We start from the raw sequence: 14,959 nt of genomic DNA on the forward strand, positions 1-14,959 counted from the left end.
CCTCACGTGGGACAACCCGATTACTCTGTCTCTCCCCCAGCGCTTAGAACAGTGCTCGGCACAGAGTAAGCGCTTAACAAATACCAACATTATTATTATTACTATTATTATTAAGTGCCTGTTGTTGGGTAGGGATCGTCTGTGCGGCCCAACTGTATTTTCCAAGCGCTTAGTACAGCGTTCAGCACACAGTAAGCGATCAGTAAGTACAATTGAATGAAAGTGACTTGCAGAAGCAGCTTGGCTTAGCGGAAAGAGCCCGGGCTTGAGAGCCAGAGGTCGTGGGTTCTAATCCCGGCTTCCCTACTTGTCCGTTGTGTGACTTTGGGCAAGTCACTTCACTTCTCTGGGCCTCAGTTGCCTTATCTGGAAAATGGGGATGAAGACAGTGAGCCCCACGTGAGAAAACCTAATCACCTGGTATCCTCCCCAGTGCTTAGAACAGTGCTTGGCACATAGTAAGCGCTTAACAAGTACCATCCTTCTTATTATTATTAAGTGCCCATTGCTGGGTAAGGATTGTCTCTGCTGCCGAATTGTATTTTTCAAGCGCTTAGTACAGCGTTCAGCACACAAGAAGCGATCAATAAGTAAGATTGAATGAAAGTGACTTGCAGAAGCAGCGTGGTTCAATGGAAAGAGCCCGGGCTTGGGAGTCAGAGGTCGTGGGTTCTAATCCCGGCTCCCCTACTTAGCTGTGTGGGCAAGCCACTTCACTTCTCCGGGCCTCAGTTTCCTCGTGTGGAAAATGGGGATGAAGACTGTGAGCCCTACATGGGACAACCTGATCACCTTGTATCTTCCCCAGCGCTTAGAACAGTTCTTGGCACATAGTAAGGGCTTAACAAGTACCATTATTATTATTATCATTATTAAATGCCCGTTGTTGGGTAGGGATCGTCTGTGCTGCCCAACTGTACTGTCCAAGCGCTTGGTACAGCGTTCTGCGCCGAGTGAGCGCTCAATAAGTACAACTGAATGAAAGTGTCGTGCAGAAGCAGCGTGGCTCACTGGAAAGAGGCCGGGCTTGGGAGTCAGAGGTGGTGGGTTCGAATCTTATGTCCACCGCTTGTCAGCTGACTGTGGGTAAGTCACTTCACTTCTCTGGGCCTCAGTGACCTCATCTGGAAAATGGGGATGAAGACTGGGAGCCCCATGTGGGACAACCTGATGATCTTGTATCTCCCCCAGCGTTTAGAACAGTGCTTGGCACATAGTAAGGACTTAACAAGTACCATTATTATTATTTCTATTATTAAGTGCCCGTTGTTAGGTAGGGATCGTCTGTGCCGCCCAACTGTACTTTCCAAGCGCTTAGTACAGCGTTCTGCACCGAGTAAGCGCTCAATAAGTACAACTGAATGAAAGTGACTTGCAGAAGCAGCGTGGCTCAGCGGAAAGAGCCCGGGCTTGGGAGTCAGGGGTCGTGGGTTCGAATCCTGCCTCCCCTACTTCGATGGGTGACTGTGGGCAAGTCACTGCACTTCTCTGGGCCTCAGTGCCCTCATCTGGAAAATGGGGATGAAGACTATGAGCCTCACGTAGGACCCCCTGTTGACCTTGTATCTCCCCCAGCGCTTAGAACAGTGCTCGGCACAGAGTGAGGACTTACAAGTACCATTATTATTATTATTATTATTATTATTAAATGCCTGTTGTTGGGGAGGGATCGTCTGTGCTGCTGAACTGTACTTTCCAAGCGCTTAGTACAGCCTTCTGCACCGAGTGAGCGCTCAATAAGTACGGTGGACAGTGACTGGCTCAAGGCCACCGAAGGGATTCGAACCCAGGACCTCCTCGCTCAAGGGCCTCGTTAAAACGGTCAGTAAAACCTCAACCTGTGGGGGTCCAAGTTTTTTGTTTTGGGGGATTTGGGTTTTTGGGGGGTTTTTTTTTTGTTTTTTTTTTTAATGTTTTCCTCAGTGATGAATTGATCTAGCGTGGGCCTGGGCACGGGTTATGTTGTTCAGGGAAAAGGCAGGCGGGAGGGCGAGGAAAAGCGATGAAAAGAAAGGAAGATGGGGGTCGGAGGGAGGGAGGGAGGGAGGGAGGAGGAGCCGCGGGGAAACTGAGGCCCAGAGGCCCCGGGCTCCGTTTCCCTGGAAACGACGCCCCAACGGCCACGGGGACTGAGCATGCGCAGAACCGGCCGCGCCCCTTTCCCGCGCGCCGCCGAACGTCCACGCGGGGCCGGGCATGCGCAGTCCGGCCGCGTCTGGGGCCACGCCCCCTTTCCCGCGCGCCGCCGATCGGCCACGCGGGAGCCCAGCCCGCGCTTGGGTTGAGCATGCGCAGTCCGGCCGCGTCCGGGGCCGCGCCCCCTTTCCCGCGCGCCGCCGAACGCCCACACGGGGCCGGGCATGCGCAGTCCGGCCGCGTCTGGGGCCACGCCCCCTTTCCCGCGCGCCGCCGATCGGCCACGCGGGAGCCCAGCCCGCGCTTGGGTTGAGCATGCGCAGTCCGGCCGCGTCCGGGGCCGCGCCCCCTTCCCCGCGCACCGCCCAACGGCCACGCAGGGGGCGAGCCCGCGCTTGGGCTGAGCATGCGCAGTCCGGCCGCGTCCGGGGCCACGCCCCCTTTCCCGCGCGCCGCCCAACGGCCAGGCGGGACTGAGGCATTCATTTATTCATTCAGTGGTATTTATTGAGCGCTTATTATGTGCAGAGCACTGTACTAAGCGCTTGGAATGTACAATTCGGCAACAGATAGAGACAGTCCCCGCCCAATGACGGGCTCACAGTCTAATCGGGGGAGACAGACGGCAGAGCGAAACAGAACGAAACAACAGGACAACACTGAGGCATGCGCAGTCCGGCCACGTCCGGGGCCACGCCCCATTTCCCGCGCGCCGCCGAAAGGCCACGAGGTGCCGGGCATGCGCAATCCGGCCGCGTCCGAGGCCTCGCCCCCTTTCCCGCGCGCCGCCGAAAAGCCACGAGGTGCCGGGCATGCGCAATCCGGCCGCGTCCGAAGCCACGCCCCCCTTACCGCGCGCCTCCGAACAGCCACGCGGGGCCGGGCATGCGCTATCAGGCCGCGTCGGAGGCCACGCCCCCCCGTTCCGCGCGCCTCCGAACGGCCCCGCGGAGCCGGGCATGCGCAATCCGGCCGCGTCCGAGGCCACGCCCCCCCGTCCCGTGCGCCTCCGCACGGCCGCCAGGGGCCGGGCAGGCGCAGTCCGACCTAGTCCGGGGTCACGCCCCCCTTTCCCGCGCGCCGCCGAGCGTCCACGCGGAAGGCGAGCCCGCGCTGGGGCTGAGCATGCGCAGTCCGGCCCCCGCTGCCCCCTGCCCGGCCGAGCGCCTTGCAGGCGGTGCTGCACAGCGTGTGCGTGAGTGTGTCTGTTCTCGGCGCCGGGGCTGCCCCTCTGCGACCTTCTCCGGCCCCCGCAGCGCTCAGACCGGTGTCTGGCCCCCCAGAAAGCGCAGACACTTACCTAAGCGCTGGGGGAGCTGCGAGGTCATAATGTGGGTATGGGTTAAGCGCTTACCATGGGCCGAGCGCTGTGCTAAGCGCTGGGGGAGCTGCAAGAGAATAAGAACAATGTGGGTCTTAAGCGCTTACTATGGGCCAAGCGCTGGGCAGCTGCAAGATCATAATGTGGGTATTGGTTAAGCGCTTACCATGGGCCAAGCACTGTGCTAAGCGCTGGGGGAGCTGCAAGAGAAGAATAATGTGGGTCTTAAGCGCTTACTATGGGCTAAGCGCTGGGCAGCTGCAAGATCATAATGTGGGTATTGGTTAAGCGCTTGCTATGGGCCAAGCACTGTGCTAAGCGCTGGGCGAGCTGCAAGATAATAAGAATAATGTGGGTCTTAAGCGCTTACTATGGGCCAAGCGCTGTGCTAAGCGCTGGGCAGCTGCAAGATCATAATGTGGGTATTGGTTAAGCGCTTACCATGGGCCAAGCACTGTGCTAAGCGCTGGGGGAGATGCAAGATAATAAGAATAATGTGGGTCTTAAGCGCTTACTATGGGCCAAGCACTGTGCTAAGCGCTGGAGGAGATGCAAGATCATGTGGGTATTGGTTAAGCGCTTACTATGGGCCAAGCACTGTGCTAAGCGCTGGGCGAGCTGCAAGATCATGTGGGTATTGGTTAAGCGCTTACCATGGGCCAAGCACTGTGCTAAGCACTGGGCGAGCTGCAAGATAATAATGTGCGTCTTAAGCGCTTACTATGGGCCAAGCGCTGTGCTAAGCGCTGGGGGAGATGCAAGATAATAATGTGCGTCTTAAGCGCTTACTATGGGCCAAGCACTGTGCTAAGCGCTGGGGGAGATGCAAGATAATAATAATGTGGGTATTTAAGCGCTTACTATGGGCCAAGCGCTGTGCTAAGCGCTGGGCGAGCTGCAAGATAATAATGTGCGTCTTAAGCGCTTACTATGGGCCAAGCACTGTGCTAAGCGCTGGGGGAGATGCAAGATAATAATAATGTGGGTATTTAAGCGCTTACTACGGGCCAAGCGCTGTGCTAAGCGCTGGGGGAGATACAAGATAATAATACGCCTGGGGAGGTACAGGGTAATAATAATAACTATAATGTGGGTATTTGTTAAACCCTCACTATGTGCCAAGCACTGTGCTAAGCGCTGGGGGAGATACAAAATAACTGTAGTGCGGGTATTTGATAAGCGCCTACCATGTGCCGAGCACTGTTCTAAGCGCTGGGGGAGATACAAGGTAATAATAATAGCGAGAATGTGGGTATTTGTTAAGCGCCTACTATGTGCCAAGCACCATTCTAAGCGCTGGGGGAGATACAAGGTAAAAATAATAACGATAATGTGGGTATTCGCTTAAGCGCTTACCTTGTGCCAAGCACCGTTCTAAGCGCTGGGGGAGATACAAGGGAATAATAATAACCACGATGTTGATATTTGTTAAGCGCTGATATTTGTTAGAGAAGCAGCGTGGCTCAGTGGAAAGAGCAGAGGCTTGGGAGTCAGAGGTCGTGGATTCTAATCCTGCCCCCGCCACTTGTCTGCCGCGTGACCTTGGGCAAGTGACTTCATTTCCTCTTTGCCTCAGTTCCCTCATCTGTAAAAATAGGGATTTAAAAACGTGAGCCCCATGTGGGGCAATCTGATGACCCTGTATCTACCCCAGCGCTTAGATTAGTGCTTGGCACATAGTGAGCGCTTAACAAGTACCGTCATTATTATTATTAAGCGCTCACTATGTGCCAAGCACTGTTCTAAGCGCTGGGGGGGATATCAGGTCATCAGGTTGTCCCACATGGGGCTCCCAGTCTTCATCCCCATTTTCCAGATGAGGGACCTGAGGCCCGGAGAAGGGAAGTGACTTGCCCACAGTCACACAGCTGACAAGCGGCCGAGCCGGGATTAGAACCCACGACCTCTGACTCCCAGACCCGGGCTCTTCCCACTAAGCCACGCTGCTTCTCTACGGGAAGCACTCGGTAAATGCGATTGAATGAATAATAATGATATTTGTTAAGCGCTTACTAATAATAATGACATTTGTTAAACGCTTACTATGTGCCAAGCACTGGTCTAAGCGCCGGGGAAGATACAAGGTCATCAAGTTGTCCCACCTGGGGCTCACGGTCTTAGTCCCCATTTTACAGATGAGGCAACTGAGGCACCGAGGCGTTAAGTGACCGAAATGAGCTCCCGAATGCACGGGCGAGGGATTGGGATGCGGATTGTGTACGCGGGGCAACTTCCCCCCGAGCAGTTTGGGAATCAAATTTAATAGTGTTACATTTCCGGGTGGTCTTACCTGCTGCTTTTCCTTTTTTAAAAAAAAATTTTCCCATTTTTCAAACATTCCTCTAATGGACCCTTTCGGGAGAATTTAGCAGGAAGATGGGGGGGGCTAATGGAAGGGGGATAAATAGCCCCGGCTACCAGAATTTTTTTTTTAAAAAAAAGCTCTTGTCTGCGTTTTTCTGTTCCAGAACCTTATGCCTGGCCAAGCTGAATCCTGGAATATTCTCTCCTCCGGATTATGCTTGCAGTAGAGTTGGGACATTCGTGATCTAAATCCGGTGTGTTGTGCGTAGCCAGCGGTAAGTGTTTTGTTATAAAATGTTCTTTACAAAGTGCCCAGAAAGAAGTAATAATGTTGGCGGACTTATGTGCATCCCCACAGCACTTATGTACCTAATCTTTATATTATTATTAATAATAATAATCATCGTTGGGGTATCTGGTAAGCACTTAGTGTGTGCCAAGCACTGAACTAAGTGCCGGGTAGATACAGGCTAATCGGGTCGAACACGGTCCCCGTCCCTCACAGAGCTCCCAGTCTTAATCCCCATTTTGCAGGTGAGGGAACTGAGGCACGGAGAAGTTGAGTGACTTGGCCAAGGTCACACAGCAGACAAGTTGGGGAGGCAGGATCAGAACCCAGGTCCTTCTCACTCCCAGACCCGGGCTCTATCCACTAGGCCACGCTCGCTGTGGGCCGGGAATGTGCCTGGCAGCCCTGGTATATTTTAATCTAAGTGCTGAGCCCGTAGCGAACACTCAATAGATACGACCGATCGTTTGCTCGAGCAGCACGATCTTGAACGTTTGATCCTCCCTCCGAGGAGCTCTTTGAGCGGCTGACTGCCAAGGGGGCCCGTATGGGACAGAGACCTGAGTGCGACCTGATTATCTTGTATCTGCAGCGCTTAGTACGGCGTTGGGCACGTAGTAAGCGCTTAACGCGTACCCTGCAAAAGACGCTTACTTTAAAAGACACGTAGGGACGTGTCCTGACCGTGAATGTCGGTGAGATGAGAAGGCCAAGTGTTTCGAGCCTCGTTGGGACGTTTGCCTGATCCCTTGATAGTCACCCCACCCGGGACCCATCGGTACAAACTGGGGCCGAGGTGGGAGCCGCACGCGGGACGGGGACTGCGTCCAACTTGGTCTGCTCGTATCCACCCCGGTGCTTAGTCCGGTGCCTGGCACACAGTAAGGGCTTAAAAAACGCCACCGTCATTCTAACGCACCCATCCTTATACTCCGCCATTTCCCCTCTCCGTAACTTACTTTAATGTCCGTCACCCGTTGTAGGCCGTGAGCTCCTGGCGGGCGGGGAACGAATACGCCGACTCTCCTGCGCTTTCCCGAATCCTTAGTACGATGTTCAATAGTATTTATTTATTGCGCGCTTACTGCGTGCGGAGCACTGTACTGAGCGCTTGGAATGAACAAGTCGGCAACAGATAGAGACGGTCCCGGCCGTTTGACGGGCTTACGGTCTCATGTTCTAAGTAGTGAGCGCCTGACCGACCCGACCCTCCCTTCTACTGTTTCAGGAGGAAGATGTCCATGGAAATAACGTTCCTGGGGACGGGCTCAGCCTACCCCTCGCCCACCCGGGGAGCCTCCGCCGTGGCCTTCCGTTACGAAGGAGAGTGTTGGTTATTCGACTGCGGGGAGGGAACCCAGACCCAGTTTATGAAAAGCCATCTCAAAGCAGGTCAGTACCACCGGGAATTCATTCGTGCACCGAACACATCGTACGTCGATGTTCCACGCCCCCCCCCCCGCCCAAGCTCAAGCTGCTTAATTTAATTTTTAATTTATTCCCGGCTCCCGCGACGTTGTGCCCGTGTCCTTAATGTCCAGGAAAAATGCGGGCAGTCACAGCCCGGCCCAGTAAAACCGGCAGCGTGTCGGGCTGTTCTTCCAAGAAATTCACATTGCTGTGCGGTTTCCTGGTGCGACCCCCCCCCCCCCGTTTTACAGGCGGTCGGATATTAGTCTTCGTTAAACCTTCCCCCGTCTGCAGTAGAGCTCCCAACCCAATGCCGTGCTCTCCGGCGAAACCGGGACACCCAAACGGATCATTTATTTGCCCAAGATCAGAAGAAACTGGGACTAGAACCCAGCCGCCCCAAATATCAGCCCTCTGCTCCTTCTAGGAGGAGTTACCTCTTATTCATGATATTGGGAGGAACGGATTCTTTGCTCCGGTACATCTGAATGGAATATTTTTGCTCCTTCCAATGGAAAAAAGCAGCGTGGCTCGATGGAAGAGCCCGGGCTTGGGAGTCAAGAGGTCATGGGTTCTAATCCCGACTCCGCCACCGGTCAGCTGGGTGACTCTGGGCAAGTCACTTAACTTCTCTGGGCCTCAGTTACCTCGTCTGGAAGATGGGGATTGAGGCTGTGAGCCCCACGTGGGACAGGGACTGTGTCCAACCCGATCTGCTCGTATCCACCCCGGCGCTTAGTACAGTGCCCGGCACGTAGTTAAGCTCCCTAGTTAAGTTTAGAGAAGCAGCGTGGCTCAGTGGAAAGAGCCCGGGCTTGGGAGTCAGAGGTCATGAGTTCGAATCCCGGCTCCGCCACTTGTCAGCTGTGTGACCGTGGGCAAGTCACTTCACTTCTCTGGGCCTCACTTACCTCATCTGTAAAATGCGGATTAACTGTGAGCCTCACGTGGGACAACCTGATTCCCCTGTATCTCCCCCAGCGCTTAGAACAGTGCTCGGCACATAGTAAGCGCTTAACAAATACCAGCATCATTATTAAGCGCTTAACCGATGCCATAATTATTATTATTATAAAAAAATGAAGCCCCCTTACCGAGTCGAGCCCAGCTTTGTGGCGGCCGAGTGGGAACTTCTCAGAGGGTAAGACAGTGGCTCTTTCCAGTTTCTGGAATCCACAGTCAGAGGCTCGGGGGCCATGGGGTCTAAGCCCATCTCATTACTATCTCCCGACGGGGGACCAGAGAGGCAAAAACTGATTTGGAGGATGACTTTAAGCACAGCGGGTGGAGGTAAGGAAAAGGAAAAGCGTTTGTTTCCAGTTGTTTGGGCTGCAGTGAAAAGGCCAGGATAATCAAGCCACTTCTTTCCAGTGGGCTGGAGTGCAACCGAGATTGTAATATCAGGGTGACACGTCGCCACAGGCCAGCCCACATAGCTCAAGGCCTAAACAGAGATAATAATAATAATAATAATGTTGGTATTTGTTAAGCGCTTACTATGTGCCGAGCACTGTTCTGAGCGCTGGGGTAGACACAGGGGAATCCTTGGCTCAATCATCTGAAGCCAAAGTCTCTATCGACTGCATTTCGGGGCGATCTCCCCGAGGAAGCGGAAGGCCAACGGCCCCATTTCTCTTCCTTGAAGTCGTTTGCCTTTACCCTTCGCGTCGCTCTTTGCTCCTCATTTCCGACCGGTGCGACTCTGCCCTCTCTGTCTCGATGTGTAAAAGGGAGAGTTTCCAAGATCTTCGTCACTCATCTTCACGGGGACCATGTGTTTGGCCTACCCGGGCTCCTCTGCACCATCAGTTTACAGAGCAGCCCCACGGTCAGCAGACAGCCCGTCGAAATCTACGGGCCGGAAGGGCTCCGGGACTTCGTGTGGCGAGCCTTGGCGCTCTCTCGCTCGGAGCTCGTCTTCCCCTACGTCGTGCACGAGCTGGTGCCCACGGCAGATCAGTGCCCCGAGGGGGAGTTGAAAGAGCCGTCCTACCTGAACCCCTCGAATGACAACCCCTCTAAAGAAGCGCAAGGGAGGACTATCCGCCTGGACCCCGAGGAAGGCTCTTACCTCTTGGTGGAAAACGAACACTTCGTGGTAAAAGCGTTTCGTCTCTTTCACCGTATACCGTCCTTCGGCTTTTCCCTGGAGGAGAAGGAGCGTCCCGGAAGACTCAATGCTCAGAAATTAAAAGACCTCGGTAAGCGATCCCGTTCGCCGCCCTCCCCCGATGACGGAGTGGGCGAGACGAGGTTGCCGGGAGATCGTTTCATCTTTTACGGGCACTTGTCCGACCGGGTGGCGGGGAGGTTTAATGTTTAAATAAGGGAACGCGCTGGGTCGAGAGCTCAGGCTCTTGTCCAGAGCCATAAGGTGGTGACCAGAGCGAGAACCGTGTGCATTTTTCAAATTTCCCGCCTCCGGGCTGACCGTCCCACGGAAATTGATTAGCGACAGTAGTTTAAAAAAAATCCTATAAAACTGGCCTCGGTGAGCGTTGGGGAGAGGCTTGTTGGGAGAAGAGGGGTGTGGAGAAAACTTCAGGCATTATGAAGGCTGTACTTTACAACCAGAGTTAGGGATTGGCCAATCACTGGTATGTATTGAGCACTCACTGGGTGCAGAGCACTCTGCTACAATGCAACGGAGTCGATAGACGTGTTCCCTGCCCACGGCGAGCTTACGATCTAGAGAGGCGTGATTGATTAGAGGGGGAGACAGGAATTACAGGAAATAATGGATATAGACCCAAAGGGGAGCAACATGGTCTAGTGGAAAGAGCGGGTGTCTGGGAGTCAGAGGTCCTAGGTTCTAGTCCCGGCTCCGTTACTTGTCTGCAGTATGACCTTGGACAAGTCTCTGAACTTCTCTGCCTCAGTTGCCTCCTCTGTAAAATGGAGATTGACTGTGGGACATAGACGGTGTCCATCCTGATTATCTTTTATCTACCCCGGTGCTTAGTACGGGCCTTGGCCCATGGTTAAAGCGCGTAACAAATACCACCAAAAGAAACGCTGGGTGGCTGAGGTTGGGGTAAAGACGAAGTAGTTAAAGGGCACAGATCCAAATGCAAAGGTGATGCAGGAAGGAGGGGAGATTAGGGCCCAGCTGGGGAGGGCCTCTTAGAAGAGAGGTGACTTCGAAGGTGAGGAGAGTGGTGGTCTGCCAGATCTGATGAAGGAGGGGGTTCCATGCCCAAGGGGTTGGTGATGAGATGGCTGAGATCCAGGTACCCTGAATAGGTTGGAATTAGGGGAGCGACGCGAGTGTCCTTGGTTGTACTAGGAAATCAGCGAGGTAAGATTGGAAGGGGCGAGATGATTGCTTTAAAGCCAGTGTTTGCTTGTTTGCGATGTTTGCTCCTAAAACTAAGGCGATTTAGTTTGATGTGGAAATGGATGGGCAAACACGGGAGATCCTTGAGTGAGGAGACACGGACAGAACTTAGAAAACTGCTCCGTGCGCAGCAGAGTGAGGTAGGTACTGGAGTAGGGGGAGACAGGGAGGTCAGCGAGGAGGCTAATGCAGTAGTCAAGGTGGGAAATAATGAGTTCTGGGACCAACTCGGTGGCCGTTTGGATGGAGAAGAAAGGGCAGACTTTGAGGTCGTCGTGAAGGCAGAAGTGAATAGGTGGGTCGAATGACAGAGGGGTCAAGGATAATGACACGATTACGGGTTTGTGGACAAGGTTACGGACAAGGGAGGAGGGTGGCGCTGTCTACAGTGATGGGAAAGACAGGGAGAGGACGGGGCTCGGGTGGGAAGATGAGGCGTTCTGTTTTGGACAGGTTAAGTTTGAGGTGTCGGCTGGACGGCCAAGTAGAGATGCCCCGAAGGCAAGAGTAGTTGAGAGGCCGCAGAGGAGGAGAGGGATCAGGGCCGGAGATGTAGATTTAGGAATCATTCCCGAAGAGGTGGTAGTTAAAGCAAGGGGAGTGAATGAGTTCTCCGAGGGAGTGGGTGTAAGTGGAGAATGGAAAGGGAGCCAGAACTGAGCCTTGAGGCACCCCCGACAGAGGAGGGAGGCAGACCTCACTCAGAAGGAGCAGGAGAGGACAGTGTCAGTGAAGCCCCGGTTAGATAATTGTTTCAAGGAGAACGGTCTGGAGTGGCAAAGGCAGCTCAGGGCTCGAGGAGGAGGAGGATGGAGTAGAGGACAGTGAATTTAGCAAGAAGGAGGTCTCTGGTGACCTTAAAGAGGGCAGTCTCTGTAGAGCAAGGGGGCAGAAGCCAGGTTGAAGGGGGTTCATTTAAGGAGTGGGATCACCAGTTGGTGAACATTGCGCCTTAGGGCAGTTTCCGTGGAGGGGAAGGGAGAGAGATTGGAGGGGGTCAGAGTCCAGGACCAACGAGAATGACCCAATATCGTTCCGTGGTTTGGATTTGACTTAAATGGGCTTTCATCTTTGTGGCCGGGACAAGCCTTTTCCTATCCTTATCATTGCCTTCATTCATTCATTCATTCATTCAATAGTATTTATTGAGCGCTTACTATGTGTAGAGCACTGTACTAAGCGCTTGGAAGGTACAAATCGGTGTCCCCTCCTGAGCCCCCGGCCCATGTACCCCTCAGACATTTGGTTTCTCCTAGAGATTCATCTGCAAGAAAAAGTCGGTCTGTAAGCAGATCCGTGTGTCTAATCGGGGTGGGAAATTAGGCTGTCGTTAACGTGCCTCTAACGAGAATGGGATGAAAATATAAAATACGTTTGAATTCTGCGTGAGGCACAGCGTAGCAGCGATACTGCTAGTCTGGGCGGTCAAAGTTAAGCTTGGCAGAGAGGCAGCACGGCCAAGTGGATAGATCCCGGACCTGGGCATCAGAGGATCTGGGTTCTAATCCCGGCTCCGCCGTTTGCCTGCGGTGTGTCCCCGAGCAAGCCACTTAGTTTCTCTGGGCCTCAGTTGCCTTATCTGAAAAATGGGGATTAAGACTGCCACGTGGGACAGGGACTGTGTCCAGTGTGATTAGCTTGTATCTTCCCCGGTGCTCAGTACAGTGTGTGGCACATAGTAAGCACTCAGCGAATGCCATTAAAAAAAAAGTTGGAGATGATTCTAGCCTTCCTGCTGCAGCTGAAAAACAGCGCAGATACCTGAGAAGAATAGAATCTTTTTCTCCTTATCCGTCTTTTATTGATTAATATTAATGTCTATCTCCCGCTCTAGACCGTAAGCTTGTCGTGGGCAGGGAGTGTGTCGGTTACGTTGTACTGTGTGTTCTGCGCACAGCAGGAGCTCCATAAATAAGATCGATTGATATTTGTGACGCACGTAAAACAGAGGTTTTGTGACCGTGATCCGATCTCCACTGTGTTTGCGATTAGGTGTCCAGCCGGGCCCTGCGTATGGAAAACTAAAAAATGGAACTGCCATCGTTCTGGAAAACGGACTTACGGTCTCCCCTCGGGACGTCATGGAAGAGCCCGTCCCCGGCAGAAAGATTTGCATCCTGGGGGATTGCTCCGGGCCCGTGGGAGACGGAGGGGTGAAACTGTGCCGGGAAGCCGACCTGTTGGTTCACGAAGCTACCTTGGATGATAGCCAGATGGCCAAAGCTAGAGAGCACGGCCATAGCACCCCCCTCGTGGCCGCAGAGTTTGCAAAGCTTTGCGGAGCGAAGAAGCTGGTCCTAACTCACTTCAGTCAGCGGTATAAACCGACGGCCCTGGCTGGAGAAGGAGAAACGGATGATGTTCAAGAACTAAAAAGGCAAGCGGAATCGGTGTTGGATTTCCAAGAAGTTACACTAGCGGAGGATTTTATGGTGATTGACATTCCAGTGAAAAAAACGAAACCAGGCTTACCTGAACGCACAGTGACGTGCGGTTGTGTAACCGAGCCTGCCCTGGGGGATTTCTAGTCAAAATTATTTGGGGGCCCAGGAATCCCAGCAAGGGTGGGGCCGCATTAGTGAAGCGGCCTACATGGCCTCGGTGGAATCGGACAGAGCGTCTCCTTTAGAACGGGCACCTTTCTTCAAGACCCAGATCAACTAAGCGATGGCTTGGATCGGCGTATACCAGCCGCTGACTTGGGCTTGACCCCCTGGCCACCCTTGGCTCCGAGCTCAGATCCTTGCAGAACTTCACTGCTGGAACCACCGGGCCACATATATTTTTTAAAATATTTACATTTAAACACTTTAAATATGAAAATTTTTCACACACACACACACACACTTCAGCTAAAGGAGATCTAGACTTAGTCATTCATCTGCCCTGAGGTTGGTCAACCTAATGACAGACTAAGCCGATCCAGGGCGGTGGGAAAAGAGGGGAGAAAAGTATTCTTTGCATAGGCCTGGGGGGGGACTATACAACGTACGAACTCTTAAAATGTAGTACGAGTTTGAGCCAGATGTCTCAGTCTGCAGAGTGTTCAACTGGCCTTTCCATTTAGTTCCAAAGTTCAGTAGCACGCGAAAGCTACCGAAAGATATAAAAACCTTTGAAATCCCACCGCTGAATCCGCGTAGTGCCCGTCTCTGGAATAGGCGTTTTTCAGGTGCGAAACTGCGGCACCAGAAGAAGTGTAACGCCTAATGGTTTTAAAGGTCCTGCGTCTGTCTGAAGTGCCCGTTTACCTGTTTTCTGTTTTTAGCAAACATCCAGTATTGTTTGCGGCATTTATTGACTGAGGATCAAGCGGTGTTCAAACTCGACCCAGGTATTCTGTTGCCATATCCTGGCAGACAACCAAAAATGCCAGGTTAGTGTGGGAAGCTCTAGCCGACTGTTGGTAAGACCCCAGGGAACCCGGGTGGGTTAACCCATCACAGGGACACGTGGGCCAACCTGGAATGGGAATAGCTCCAGAGTTGGCTGCGTTTCCGGGGACGGAGATCGGCCTGATCCGTAGCCTGAGCTGCAAGTGGTATTTCGGCACCTGGACTTTTTCATTCCGGCATTTTTGCACCTGAAAACGAATTCTTGACCGAGGACCGGAGGGGAAGAGAAAGACGTAAGAACGCTCACATGTGGTGCCCATTGACTGCGGTGACAGAAATCCCATTCTAGATGGAGTTCTCTTTAAGAGCTTCCGGAAGAAATAAAATTGTTTTTAATTGCCCTTTATTACCGTTATTAGTAAGAGCATTATTTTGCGTTGTAATTGCTTTAACCCGGAAGGATACTAACTAAAGAAGATTCATTCATTCACTCAGTGGTATCTATTGAGTGCTTTATTACTGTTATTAATGATAGCATTTTTTTGTGTTGTAATTGCTAACCAGGAAAGATACGGTAACTGAAGAAGATTCATTCATTCATTCACTCGGTGGTATTTATTGAGTATTCATTTATTTATTAAGCACTTGGGAACACACATTTTCCATGTTACCTGCTGCCGGCCTCAATTCACTACTAATCAGAAACTATCGAAGCATTTCTGCGTAGGGTACGAATTGTTCTCTTGCGGTGGGATGACGGTGCTTTTTAGGGAAACACTCCATTTCAGTAGAGAGGGACGTGCTCGGACGTGTCCGTCCTAAAGGCT

General features: G+C 52.8%; 1 protein-coding gene across 5 annotated transcripts; it reads left to right on the top strand.

Annotated features, from left to right (window-relative positions):
• The first annotated feature begins 3,206 nt into the window (after nucleotides 1–3,206).
• On the top strand, nucleotides 3,207–14,736 carry ELAC1 (elaC ribonuclease Z 1). Of its 5 annotated transcripts, XM_029061299.2 has the most exons (6): nucleotides 3,207–3,327; nucleotides 5,926–6,036; nucleotides 7,279–7,442; nucleotides 9,191–9,661; nucleotides 12,790–13,174; nucleotides 14,066–14,736. In XM_029061299.2, the coding sequence occupies exons 3-6, from the start codon at nucleotides 7,286–7,288 to the stop codon at nucleotides 14,100–14,102; spliced, it is 1,050 nt and encodes a 349-aa protein (XP_028917132.1). In that variant the 5' UTR covers nucleotides 3,207–3,327; nucleotides 5,926–6,036; nucleotides 7,279–7,285; the 3' UTR covers nucleotides 14,103–14,736. The 5 variants fall into 5 exon arrangements, with proteins under 5 accessions (XP_028917132.1, XP_007657720.1, XP_007657712.1 ...); XM_007659530.4 differs by having other exon boundaries at nucleotides 3,210–3,331; nucleotides 12,790–14,736; XM_007659522.4 differs by having other exon boundaries at nucleotides 3,210–3,327; nucleotides 12,790–14,736.
• The last annotated feature ends 223 nt before the right edge of the window (nucleotides 14,737–14,959 follow it).

The sequence above is a fragment of the Ornithorhynchus anatinus genome, chromosome 3 (genome assembly GCF_004115215.2).
Source record: "Ornithorhynchus anatinus isolate Pmale09 chromosome 3, mOrnAna1.pri.v4, whole genome shotgun sequence".
NCBI classification, from domain to species: Eukaryota; Metazoa; Chordata; class Mammalia; order Monotremata; family Ornithorhynchidae; genus Ornithorhynchus; species Ornithorhynchus anatinus.